General features: G+C 34.6%; 2 protein-coding genes across 6 annotated transcripts; both read right to left on the bottom strand.

The window, feature by feature from the left end:
• Positions 1-667: 667 nt before the first annotated feature.
• LOC129881040 (metal tolerance protein 11) lies at positions 668-6,625 on the bottom strand. 4 transcript variants are annotated; one of them, XM_055955356.1, is made up of 6 exons: positions 6,110-6,625; positions 4,419-4,528; positions 4,002-4,247; positions 1,789-1,869; positions 1,474-1,707; positions 668-1,241 (listed from the first exon to the last, which is right to left on the bottom strand). In XM_055955356.1, exons 1-6 carry the CDS (start codon positions 6,294-6,296, stop codon positions 894-896), a joined length of 1,206 nt encoding a protein of 401 aa, XP_055811331.1. In that variant the 5' UTR covers positions 6,297-6,625; the 3' UTR covers positions 668-893. The 4 variants fall into 4 exon arrangements, with proteins under 4 accessions (XP_055811331.1, XP_055811334.1, XP_055811333.1 ...); XM_055955359.1 differs by lacking the exon at positions 6,110-6,625 and adding an exon at positions 5,815-5,818; XM_055955358.1 differs by lacking the exon at positions 6,110-6,625 and adding an exon at positions 4,936-5,034.
• Positions 6,626-8,816: 2,191 nt separating this feature from the next.
• On the bottom strand, positions 8,817-13,194 carry LOC129881034 (protein TIC 20-I, chloroplastic-like). 2 transcript variants are annotated; one of them, XM_055955350.1, is made up of 3 exons: positions 13,045-13,194; positions 11,304-11,502; positions 8,817-9,684 (listed from the first exon to the last, which is right to left on the bottom strand). In XM_055955350.1, the coding sequence occupies exons 2-3, from the start codon at positions 11,479-11,481 to the stop codon at positions 9,047-9,049; spliced, it is 816 nt and encodes a 271-aa protein (XP_055811325.1). In that variant the 5' UTR covers positions 11,482-11,502; positions 13,045-13,194; the 3' UTR covers positions 8,817-9,046. The 2 variants fall into 2 exon arrangements, with proteins under 2 accessions (XP_055811325.1, XP_055811324.1); XM_055955349.1 differs by having other exon boundaries at positions 13,035-13,193.
• Between the last annotated feature and the right edge of the window lie 431 nt (positions 13,195-13,625).

The following is a 13,625-nucleotide window of genomic DNA, read 5'->3' as shown; positions in this document are numbered from 1 at the left end:
AAAAAGGTTTATCTAGATTTATTTTATTTTGTCTAACAAAGTTTCTCGTGAGACAACTGAATTTGTTTCTAAATATGACGTTTTATGAAAAATAAAAGAATTCGTTTATTAAAAATTATTTGGTATTTGAAAAATATTAATCCAAGTAATTTAAATTCATTTTGCATTGGACCAATTTAAGAGGGTAGCTCCCCCTAGGAATTTCTCCAGTCCCGTTGTGATTGCTCCTTAATTTAATGCATTAATATTATTTGATATAAATATCGAATCCAAATAAATTTTTACTCAATAAAAAATTATATTTTATCTAAGATCTTTAGCAATCGATCATTCATTCTCCCCTCAATAACTTTCCAAAAGGTCGACGAGGAATACCAACAAAAAAGTTAAACGTAAATGGAGACCACAAAAGGAATTGATCTTGTGGAACACAATTGATGCAAAAGAGGGACAAAACTATTGTGGCATCATGCTCATGCCCCACTTGAGCAAGCCTCATTTTCTTTTCCCAAAAAAGTGAACAAGGATATAATTGGGCCTGTCTTGGTAAATTCCTCCAATGTACAACCATTTTTTGTCGCTATTCAAAATATTTATTAATTTGAATTCATATAATTACAAAAGTAAAGTGCTTCGATTAATTTAATTACTTATCATAAAAATAAAGTGCTTCTTAATAAGAGATTCTCCATTCATAGAAATTTGCAATGTATCAGTGAGTAGTGACATATATAATATATGAATAAGCAAGATAAATTAACAAAAATATAATAGTAGCTTTTCTTTTAAAGAGCAATCATCAGATTGACCGATTTCGAACAGCATCACAATGTTCACTTGTGGTATATTAAGTACAGTATTTAGAGAAGACGTTACCAATATCCGTTTGATTATTATATGTGTGCTTGTGCATGTTCGGGTTTGTGACTGTATTCGTAGTCGAGATGAACAAAGGCACGCTCGATCTCTGGCAATAATTCGAGCTTCTCCTGCAATGACTCGCCGATATCATGTGCCTCTTGCAAGGGCATGTCTGCAGGTAAGACGATATCAACTTCAACAAAGTAGTGAGAACCAAATGTATAGGCTCTCACTGTATCTATATGCTTTATGGCTTTGTGATGGTTCCAGCAGAGGTAAGTCAGCTTCTGTAGATATTCTGGTGCAGCTGCCTTACCGATGAGGGAGTTCACGTTCTCCAATACGGTCATTGACCAAGTTCGAATGGTATACAGCGCAAGCTGCAACAGAGGGAAAATTGCTTAAAGCCACTAACATTGTTTGAAGTGACTGTGTTTTAGACAATATTTGCTTGAAGTTGAAAAAACGAGTAATTTCAAACTCAATTTGAAAAGAGTATTTGTGAGTTGTTCAATATTTCACCATTATTTTGAATACTCCAGTTCAGGATTTGCAAATATTGAAATGTTGTATATGACCAAAGGGAAGAGCATCAAAGGAGATATAACTCACAATCATAGCTCCAACAGGGTCTATCCAGCCACTGAAGTAGTTAGCAAGCAATGCTGCGACTAGTCCAATGATGTTTGTGATAACATCGAAGAAATGATCCTGGGCATATGCTTTCACAATCTCATTGGTAAAAGACCGGCAATACAACACCAAAACTAGTTTCACCAAAGTTACAAAGACCATAATCCCAATAACCCATCCCTCTTGCTCCTTGGTAAGGCTGAAATCAGACTCCTACGAATCCATGTAATTTTCAACCAGACAATACATCATAAATAAAACATAAATTTGGCAATATTAGGAGCCACAACTTACATCAGAAATTAGTGTACGCATAGACTCCAGAATAATCTGCAGTCCCAAAGTCGCCATGACAGAAGCAAAAACAAGGATTCCCTGTGTATCATTTTCAAAGTTGAATTGGACCAGCTCCCAAAGAAGAATAGAAAACAATCATACAATATCTATATTCATGCCTGTGCATTGTTGTCATCAGATACGTAGGAATAATATAAGTAAAACTGAAAGTTAATACAGAGTTCATCTTGAACCCATCGGGAATTACATGAAATGCATTTTGAATATAGTCATACACCTGAACTTTGCTCTAGCTCCATTAAAAATCAAACAATATGCAAAATCATTCAACTGTGTAGGATCATCCAGCATGCAGGGTAAAACTTGTTTGCAGACTAGATCTTTTTGAACACAACAATCAGCAAAAGAGTGGAAGTTACATTGAGTCTGGATCTAAATCAAAAACTTCCTTCTTTTTGTTTTTTTGGCTAGCAATAAATGAAGAAGAAAACCATGTCCTTAGAATCATGTAATGTGAAAATGACAATATTCTAGTAATGCTTCTCTAGAAACAAAGAAAAATCTCCTTCTGCCAAAGAATGGACAATTTTATGGATTTGTAATTGTCAATGAACAACTCATATATCAAAATAAGCTCATCACATTTACAGAGGGATCATACCAGGATCCTAAGGAATTATGAACTGATTTAAACAAGAAGGTCAATTTTATATGAACAGATAACACAGACTAAATAAACTAGTATTTCCACAATGGCACTTTACTAAGCACTAAAGTAAAACTTCACAAAGGTACTTAATTTACAGATATTAGGAAAGATTATCTTCAAATGACCAAGCTAAAGAGCAATCATCCTCCTTAAGATGTGCATCATAAGCTTCCTAACTAAAATGCAACTGTTATGATAGTACTACACCAAATTCATGTCCCAGACTAGTTATACTTGCTGAAAAATAAAATAGCAAGTCCTTAATGTCAATTCTGATAATCCAAATGAACCACAGGACATATCATCTGCAACAAAAAATATGTAAGAAACCAAATGTAGCTCAACTCTAGGATCCCTCCTTAGTTCTATTCAGATATTGGACCGGTAGAACATCAGGAGATGATGGGTTGTTTTTAGGTAACATCAGGAGATGATATTATAGAAACCATAGATGTCTATATGTATATCCACCAAAGTACTGTTAACAAAATGAATTAGAGGATCACAACTTAGCATCAACACTATGGCTATCAAAACCTGATGTGGGAGAAAATGGTGCATATGGGAAGCTAGAAGCGTCGGTTTCCACCACAGACCATAAACAGGGAATAAACCATATTCATCCACCCCACAGTACAAACGAAGCACCTAAATATTGTCAAATAACTAATAAACACTTCATAACTTCCTTCAGAACCACTCCCCTCTCATTCTTCTTACTGGCTGACAGTCTGTTTTTTTCATCTCACTAAATTCACTATGAAAAATCGGCTTCAATCTCTCTGCGGCCTAGTTGGTCTGTCTTTCTCATATATCTCTCCCTTCCTCCCTTGCCTAGTTGCCTTACACCAGCTTCACCTATCTTCTCTCACCATTCTTTGAGTCTCAGCAACGTACTCGGTTTGGTTCTTCACTGAGGGTACACTTGGAAGACAACAATTGGAGAAAGAGATGCTGAAGATTTGAATATCTGTAGGATATATTGTAGTCATGTAAGCTGTCTGCTACAGTTCATTATTAAAATTTTGCAGGTATTTTCTTTAATTTCTACCTTTTGTAGTTGGTTAATATCAGACAAATTGTTATCATAATTCATTTAATTTGTCTTAGATGCATTCACTTTGCATTTCTCGTGGTTCTATACTTCAGGTGGAAATTTTCCTTTTGTTTTTGGACTACATGATGTCATGCTTAGAGATTGATCTCAAGAAGAGGGCTAAGTTTCCTCTGCATCAACAAACAAATTGACTATTAAGTTTACCATGAGCACCAACTAAAAATAGAAGAGAAAGTGTTTAAGGTCCCTCTAGAATCAAATGCCACAAGAATGCATAGTACAATTACCTTGTTAGACAACTATTAATTGCATGAACAAGCAAGGCAATAGTTATTATATGCAGTCATGAACATTAGCCAATAGCAAGTGAAAAGTGCAGGATGCAAATTGCCCCAATTTTAAAGGCATAGGAAATCCTTGGAGAATAAAAGCAGCGGCACTAACCAAAGGCTGCATACGTTTCTTTCCGATAGGATATTGATACGGGTTCGGTGTCTGCATGGAGAAAGCTGTAAACCATAATATAAAACCAGAGAGAAGATCAAGCAGTGAATCCAATGTGGATGCTATGATGGCCAATGAACCACTCTTGACAGATGCATATACTTTAGCGGCAAAGAGAACCATGTTTGCAATATTTGATATCCTAATGGCGGTTGTTTCACTTCTAGCCAATTTTTCCCTCTCTTCCTGTAAGCAAATTATCGACCTTGTCAGTCCAAGCTTCGAGTCAAATTCTTTTTTTCTTATTAAAAGATCGGACCATCAAGTTATATAATAAGAGAAGAACGACTGCATACAGAGAAGGAACAAATGGTTGGTATTATACATACAGAAAAAGCAGATAAAAACTATCAAAACCTTTGATATCCCAGGTACAAAACCACGATCGGCCAAGGCATCCATTTCATTGAAGCCTTCGAGCATTTCCACCTGTTGCTGGTAGTACACGGCAATGTTGTCTTCTTGACCTGTAAGCACCAAAGATAAAAACACAAAGTGTGATAAGTCTTCCCTTCAAGGTCACCCCATATCATACAGTGAAAGCATTTAGTAAATCCCTCCAACATGCATCTCTATACAGCACTATAGACTCCTCTAAGCACTAACCAAAGAGTTGATGAGACCACTCATATCAATTAATCAAAGTTGATAACAAATTATAGATATCAATCCGAAAGTTACAATTTCATGGACATATTTAACAATTCAACAGAAAATGTAAAAATAGCCTCTCAAAACAATCTAACGACTAGCTCATGTCACAAGCAAATACACACACACCCAACTACACATGTTCTATTACACTGACCTAAGAACTGCTGAGATGTTGAGAAAACTAATGGATCCCTTGAACACATGACCTTAATAGACTTACCTGCTGAGCACACTCAACTAAAGTTCCCTTCTTATTTTTACTAGCTGAAGTGATGAACACATTAAATTTGAGCTCAAAAGCATATGTTCTCATAACAGTAATCATCCATCTAAAAAACTTATCCAAAAAGAATCATCCCTCTAAAATACATATATGCCAATTTGCTCCAAACCAATGAACTGGGTATCAAGCATGTTCAGTAGTCCACAGAACAATCAAAAAAAGCACAAAATATTGCTTAACATCTTCAGCAAATTTTAAGCCATCCATACAAGAATCTTATTGTTCTTCAGAAAGTTGGACCCACATGGCAACAAATTGATGTATAAAAAAAGAGTCACCAAAAATTTCACAACATCATCAATCAACTATTCCTCCATCCCTAATTAGTTAAAATCAGCTCTATAAATCCTCCATATACATTCCTCTCTACGTGAACAAGTCTCCATTCGATTCACTACTCTTACAATCAACCTAATACAGCTAGTGAATAGAAAAAACAACACTCAAAATCTACTCTGAGTCATAAAAAGTGAATCACAACAACATATATGGAGGATTTACAGAGCTGGAGAAATTTAACAATCATGGAGGCCACAAGGAGGCTTCTTTTTGCTCTCAGACAATAACTGCAGTTCGTCCTAAGCACAAGAGAATATCAATCAATCAATTATTCCTCCATCCCTAATTGGTTGAAATCAGCTCTATAAATCCTCCATACACATTCCCATCTACATAAACAATTCTCCGATTCACTACTCTTACAAATCAACCTAATACAACTAATCAATTGAAAAACAACACTCAAAATCTACTCCAAGTTTAAAAAAATGAATCACAAACGACGACGGAGAACCAGTGAGAGTTGGAGAAATTTACTCAAAACACCAAAACAAACATGGAGGCCACGAGGAAGAGGTTTCGCTTTGTTCTCAGACGATAACTGCAGTTCATCCTAAGCACAACAAAATAACAAATCAACTATTCCTCCATACCTAATTAGTTGAAATCAATCAGCTCTAAAAATCCTCCATATACATTCTGCTCTACCTAAACAACTCCCCGTTCGATTAACAACACTTACAATCAACCTAATACAACTAATCAAAAAAAAAATACTCAAAAAAACTACTAAACGACGTTTGCGAACTAGTTAAGAGCTGGAGAAATTTACTCAAAACACCGAGACAATCATGTAGTCGATGAGGAGGAGGTTTCTCTTTGTTCTCAGACGATAACCGTAGTTCATCGAAGTTCAACCTCCATGACCGGTCTACATTGTTAGTCTCCATCAACAACAGCTGCTCTTCGCCGTCGCATTCTCCGCCATGATCGCCGTCGGGAGGCACTAATTCCAACATTTTTCCCGTGAAAAACGAAAAAAACTAGCCAACTTGTAATGAATACTATTTGTAAGGAGTGGCAGAGTTGCGTAAATTTGCTGAAAACAGAAGGGTGTTTTGGGTATTTTAGGGGATATAGTGGAGGTTGTTGTGGTCCTCGTGGTGAGCTTGTGGCGGAACTTTTTTTGAACCGAAAAAGTGGAACTGATATTTCTTCAATTTTACGGAGCGTGATATCAACTCGCTCTCCTATTGGTTGAAATGATGATGACGTGTTTTAGTGGGGCCCATTTAGGTTGCTGAGCTGGATGGTGGTATGGGAGAGATCATGAAACGTGGATGGATAAGATATTGACACGTGGATTGAGAATATAGTTAAACTTTTAATTTATTTTTTTTATTATAAGTCCCTTTTTGAAAAGTTAATTTTGAAAAGTATCTCTATGTATTTGATAAAACTTTATTTTATAAAAATATTTATTTATATGAAAGAATTAATCCATATTTGGTCGAGTGGTTAAAAAGGTATATTGGGGAAAAAAATTGCTTTTTTTACGATTTCTGAATATAATTTATCTTATTATTCAAAGTATCTATGTTCTTGCCTAAAAATTTGGTCAAATCTTGCGAAAATAGAAATAAGGTAACGATCAATTTCACTATAAATATATTATTATTATAGTTTCAAAAACGTCAGTTGTTTACGATAAATATTTTTAAAAAGAATCAACTTCCTAAAAATTTGGCTAAACATATTATAAGTCCACCTGTGGTGAATACTTAATAACAAAAAAATTGTTATACTCATATTATTATTCAATTTTTTTTACCTAAAAAGGATTATTTTTATCTTTGATTAAATTTAATTATCACATAGTTATTACACATATTATTAATCAACAGTTTATTTCATATAACATAATATATAATTTCTCACATAACTTAATGCATATTATTTAATATCGTCAATTATGTTTATTTATTTTTGATAATTGCAGTATTTTAATCAATTTGTGTGCACGCACTTTGACTAATTTCACGAAATTTATATCACCAACAACAGATACTAATAAAATTTGAATTTGAAATCTCTTTATATTTAACTCACTTTATTAATCATTAAATCACACCCTTAAGTACATCGCCAATCAAATATTACTAGATAAGTTATATGTTCAATCAAATATTGTAGTATCGTATACGTAACTAAATAGTTTTAAGCAAAGATTAATCATTTTGAAGCATCCAATAAAACGGCTCCTCGTTGATTTGACGTAACGTGTTGATTTTATTTATTTTGTTAACAAAAACACGAAATGTAAATTCAAGTTTTGTTTGAACAAAGTAAGTTATGTTTTTCTTCTTCTTTTTTAAACACATTTAATCGTTCGAACAAAAATAATTGTAGCGGCTAATCAATATAAAAAAGATATATATTTGCATATTATAATTTATGTATAAAAATCCTATATGTTTATTAACTTTCAATTTTGGTGCATAAAAGTATGTGTTAGCCAGGTTTGGGGAAAGGTCAATTTCAAGGAATATTGTAGACAATTTATGTAATGTAAGCAGATTGGTGCAGAAATTATTTTTCGTTAGCAGAGTTTGGGAAATGATCGATTTCAAGGAATATATTGTAGACAGCCTATCTAATGCAAGCAGAACTGTGCATAAAGCACATCGCACTAACAAAATTTGGAATGTGTTATAGATAGTCTATCTTAATGCAAGTATTAATGATTGTTTTCACGACTCAAGCTTGTTACTTATAAATCACACAAAAATAACTTAGTCATTTCTTCAACACATAAATAGTTATTGTAACGATTCAAATTTGTTACCTAAAAATTATATAAAAACAACTTTATCATTATTCTAACGCTCCCATAATATAAATTTTTTTTAAAAGAAAAAACTTCCTTTCGGATAAAGAAGGAATTGTGCGGATTCGTATAAACAATGGGGACACCAACACCAGTCTACTGGCTATGGACAAAATGACAAAAGAATTCAAAATAAGTATACTGTTCATACATTGCTAAGTGACGACGACCCATGACGATCAAGTCCAACGTGATAAAAAAAAAGCTGCGTGTTTTGACATCGTCATTTAATTTATATTTATTTAAAACTTTGTTTTAATATAATCACTTTAGATATGTCGTGTCTGAAATTAAATTTGACAAAATTAAACTTCAGACACAATGTTTGAATGTATATGACAGAAATTCCAATCATTTTTGTTTGAGTTTAGTGATTTCAATCGGAAGTTTAAACAAAAATGGCTGAAATTCAATCGTTTTTGCCTTGCTTCAGACACACACGTCTACAGTAATAAAGTTTATCTATTTTTGTCTTCAGTCTTTTTCTGCTCGAACTTCATGTTATTGAAGTTAAATCATTTTGCACGACCTCAGTCAATTATATCCTCCGATGTTCAATCAAAAATGGTGAGAAGTCATTTTGACTGAACTTTAATCATATATGGCTGAAATACATAAAAAAAATTAAAAACAATGATACAAATTTTGTACCCTTATATGTAAAAGAGCATTTAACTAGGCTGTGAAGGTAGCAAAACAAATTATTTGATGATCTTCCAAGGTAGTAAATAAAATAACACTGTTTGAACAATAAGACATAAGAAACATGATTTTCATCTGTGTACAAGGCTATGTTGCTCGGATGTGTGTCGGATCCAACACAAGTGAGACAACATTTTTGGAGAGTTTGAGTAATACATGGACCCTATATGTTGGCTTTCATTAATCATAAGGTATTTGAATATAAGCTGCATCACACACAAATGGGATGTCAGCATACATCCCAGCAAGTGCGCACCTTATGGATTCTAAAACTGTGAACAGATAGGCAAACGCAACAGCGGTCCAAAAATGCATGCCAACCTTGCCCCAGTATACCGCGAGTGGCATCCAACGGCTTATAGTCCCGATAACCTGTAGGGCAATCTCGAGTAGCATCCCCATCACCACATGGAACCTAAAGAAATGAGGCCATTCTTTTCTCCTCACTACACCAAGATAAGCAACAAAGAAGTATGCCATTAGAAACCAGCTGGGTAATCTCCCAATAGCTCCCAGGAAAGGGTATGTCAGAAACTCGAAATCTTCCAAGAAGGGGTGGAGATGATATGCTGTCTCAGCATACATCCAAGTCTCGTGAAGAGGCATCAAGTAAGGAAGGCATGCTAAGGTTCTCCACCACCACCTTGGCTTTTTGGTCATCGGAGGGAATCTGTAACTATAAGGGACATCCTTCGATGCTCTAGGGGTCATGGACATTTGGCTTCGCCTTGGTAACCGGGGTATAGCATTAGAAAGACCACCATATTCACCACTTAAAAGAAGTGATGATGCAGAAGAAAGATCAAGGAAGCTGAATCCTGCACTGACAACAAAACTTTAATAGGGAAACTAGCTTCAAATCTATAAATTGATAGAGCCAACATAAAACAATTATACCATAAGCTTGTAGGGATAAGATATATTGGCTATTTGAATTAATGATCTGTTGACCATTTTGTTCCCTCCATCATGCTGCTTATAACACTGAATCCTCTAAAAGAACTACCACATATGACCTCCTATACCCCCTTAAACCTCTATGTTTTACTGAACCCGCCTTTTCCACATTTGTCTACTAGATGTGTGTGAGAACAAAAGAAAAAGGGAATGGGAGGATATGCATCTCTAATAAACAACACCCACCAAAGATGAGTGCATAAGAAATTCAGGCCATTTTAATTTTACTTCAAGTCTTTGAGGAAAGAAGACTTAAACTAAAAATGTTAATCTAATCATTCTTATTAAGATGTTTGAATCTGATGATTAAGATGTTATATCTAAATCTGAAGACGGGATGATAAACATTGTTTGTTTCTCATTATCTGAATGTGTATAATATATCTTTATTTAAATTCTAATAAATATACAATTCAAATAAACAATAATTATTGTTTAAACATTATATCAACAAAGTATTAGAAAAAAAGCTTAACTTACATGGCATTATAAAATTATTTGTTTGAAGCAGCACACTTTGAAAGCTAGTGATGGTGATCGATTGTGATAGTTGTGACTTGTGAGATGGTGGTTCTGGTTGGTGGAGGTGGCTGATGATGGTGGCCATGCATTGGTGGCTGGTGATAGGTATATGGTTGTGGCCAAAGGTGATTGTTATGCATTTGTGATTTGTAGCGGTTGTTGGCGGCGGATGTGGTTGTTGGCAGTGGAAGGCAATGGTGGTTGTTCATGATGACTGGTGGTAGAGGTGATTGGTAACGGATGTGGTTGGTGGTGATGGTGGTGGAGGTGGTAGGTAATAATCACATGAAGAAGGTTGGTGGTGGTGACTGGTAATGGAGGTAGTTGATGGTAGAGCTGATTGACATGGAGGTTGTGCGATGGTAACTAACGTTAAAGGTAATGGTGGTTGTTGGCGGTAGTGGATATGTGGTAGAGGCTGGTGGTTATGGCGGTCGTCTGGTGGTATTGGATAGAGTAGTGATAAACCATCTTCATGGGAATCCTTAATTGAATGTCTTAAATAGTCATGCAGTGGCAGTGAGTAAAATAGTGATACAATGTCATTTTCACAGGAATCTTTAATTTAACAACATTTTAATGATTTAAGACAACGAACAAGATAGGAATGAATAAGACCTATTTAAGAGCAAATATGTTTTTATAAAGAAAAAAATGAACTTTTACGCGCAGAAATTTGAAAATTTCAAAGTCAAACCTCCTTTAACTGAAAACAAAAGTAGCTAGGCAGAACTAACATAAGAATCAGATCTATGCTTCGGTTAAAATCAGCTTCCTCAAGCTAAAGAAAAGTAGACTAATGACCTCATTAAGAAACCAAATATCAATCTAGTTTAGTTGCAGTCATGCATATGATGCAACAACAAATTCCAAATCAATTATGTGTTTATTTCAACTCAGAAGTGCAGAATGAAAATAATGACATGCAAAAGGATCACCATATAAGATTCATACACACCTTTGGAGCAGGATGTTGGATACTGATGAGGTGTCGGTGAATGTCTAACACATGAGACTATAACCTTGGAAGGCAGCAGCGGGATGCATGATGATGCATATCCATAGGAATTGGAACTACATGCCTTGTAAGGTTTACAAATACCCCCAGACCTCAAGGAGCATCCATTTAGGATCATATTCAAGCCCTTTGATAAGATCTGCAAAGAAGAAAAGCACACAGCACCATAAATACACTGCAATGCGGGTTAAAAACCAAGCGGACTGAGCCAAACATTTCAATGTAAATTTGAAGCACCATTGTCTAAACGAAGAAAATGCATATAAACCTGATTGACTATCAAATCCAAAAGCTGGAAGTTTTACCATCAATAATTACATAATATGGAGAGTCTAATAAAACAGGAAGTTTATTGTTATTTGAAAGAAGAAACTTCTGTATCTGTGTAGTATAACTTTATGAACTGATGACCAACACATACCCATTCCTTAATGTTTTCACTAACAGAAGCCTTGAGGTTTCAAAATATATAAACTACAGCTATTTGCAATTTTGAGTAAAGATACTAGTATTTTTCCAATTAATGTACCAATGCTATCCATTATCCATAAAGAGAGTGGTTTTACATTCAAACTTGTCCCAATCATCGTAAAACAAAAGAAAGTGAAATTGTCCTACGCCTTCAAGCCAAAAGCAAGAAGTGGTGCATGCCCTTCACCAATGTTAAGAGAAGAATTATTTTTAGAAATGCAGGATTTAACAGTGATTTAACAGTAATATCCTAAAATCTCTCTCTTCAACCAGCAAGTGAGAAACTTCTGCTCATAGACTAATTATTGATCCATATCACTTATACAGCCTAAAACGGGACAACTATTATTTGCTTTGAGCTGTGATGGGAATAAATGTTAATGTTACTGTCGCTGAGGCAGTCAGTATTGTGTCTACAGCATTGGTGGGAAAAATGAAGAATGACGCAACAAAATAAGGCCAGAAACATTCAGTTTAATTGTCAGGTGAACGGTATTTGTGTCAAATGTTTTAAAAAAAGGTATTTAAAATAACTGCATGGTTTGGGGAAGGATTGATCCCTAAAAAGTGTATTGTAGACAGTCTACCCTATAGCAAGCATTAATGATTGCTTCCACGGCTCAAACCTGTTATCTATATGTCACACGAAGATAACTTTATCATTACTCCAACGCACTAGTGGCTGTTTTCACAGCTCGAATCCATTACCTAAAGATTAGACATCAATAACTTTAGCACTATTTTTCAGCCTCCTTTCCGATGGGCCATAGTATAAAATCTTTTTTCCTTTTAACTTCCTTTGGAATAATGAATGAATTATGCAGATTCGTGTCAGGTGAACAGTATTTATGTCGAATGTTGAAAAAAAAGGTACTTCAAATAACTGCATATTTTGGACACTAATTACATTAGGATGCACAAAGCCAACAAGAAGCAATATCAACAACCAGATAATATTGAATAGACTATAATCAATTGCAAGGCGCCCTATGAATGTTATGATAAACTGATTGAATTTTTCAAATGAAAAAAAATGTGACCTTTCCTTATTCAAACTTGAAGAAACTTAAATTTAACTTCATAAATGAGCAAATGACAGATTCAACAACATTACTGTACAACTATCAGTTTTTTTCATGGCTGCCGTTTCATCATTAAAACCCTATACTCCAGAGAAATATAAATGGAAATAAGCTTAACTGGACAGTACAAGCAATCCAACGCTGCCGGAGCACCCACCAACCACCACCGGAAAAGGTCGCCGGATCAACGGCGACTGAGAGGCACAGCGAGCAGTAGTTGAAGTAAGTAAAAGAATCAATTCTAGAAGGAGATAAACTGGTTTTTCTTATCGATTGGGACATTTTGGGTTGGGCCCCGACCCACATACATATTGAGTCTTTTATCGAGAGTGGACATTAATTCGAAAATTGAATTATCGAACTAAATGGAATTTAAATTTATCATCTACAAGTTTAATTTAATATACTGAACTGAATTTGAAATATCCAATCGAATATCAAATATCCACCTCTAAAAAATTCGTAATAACAATAATAAGATACTAAAAGAAAAATTATTGGATAACGATAATATTCTATTTATGACAAGCCCACGAGGGAGCTGATGTACTCAAGATCAGAGTCATGATCGAACATGACATTTATTTGATGAGCCTAGTTAAGAAATAAAATTATATTATTGTCATCGTCTATTAGCTATAATATTTGACATTATGATAGACGTTTGATCTTGACAAGTAATATAAGAATCAATATAGGAATTCGATCC

Source organism: Solanum dulcamara, chromosome 2, assembly GCF_947179165.1.
Source record: "Solanum dulcamara chromosome 2, daSolDulc1.2, whole genome shotgun sequence".
In the NCBI taxonomy this organism is placed as follows: domain Eukaryota; kingdom Viridiplantae; phylum Streptophyta; class Magnoliopsida; order Solanales; family Solanaceae; genus Solanum; species Solanum dulcamara.
This window is presented reverse-complemented; position numbering and strand designations above follow the sequence as displayed.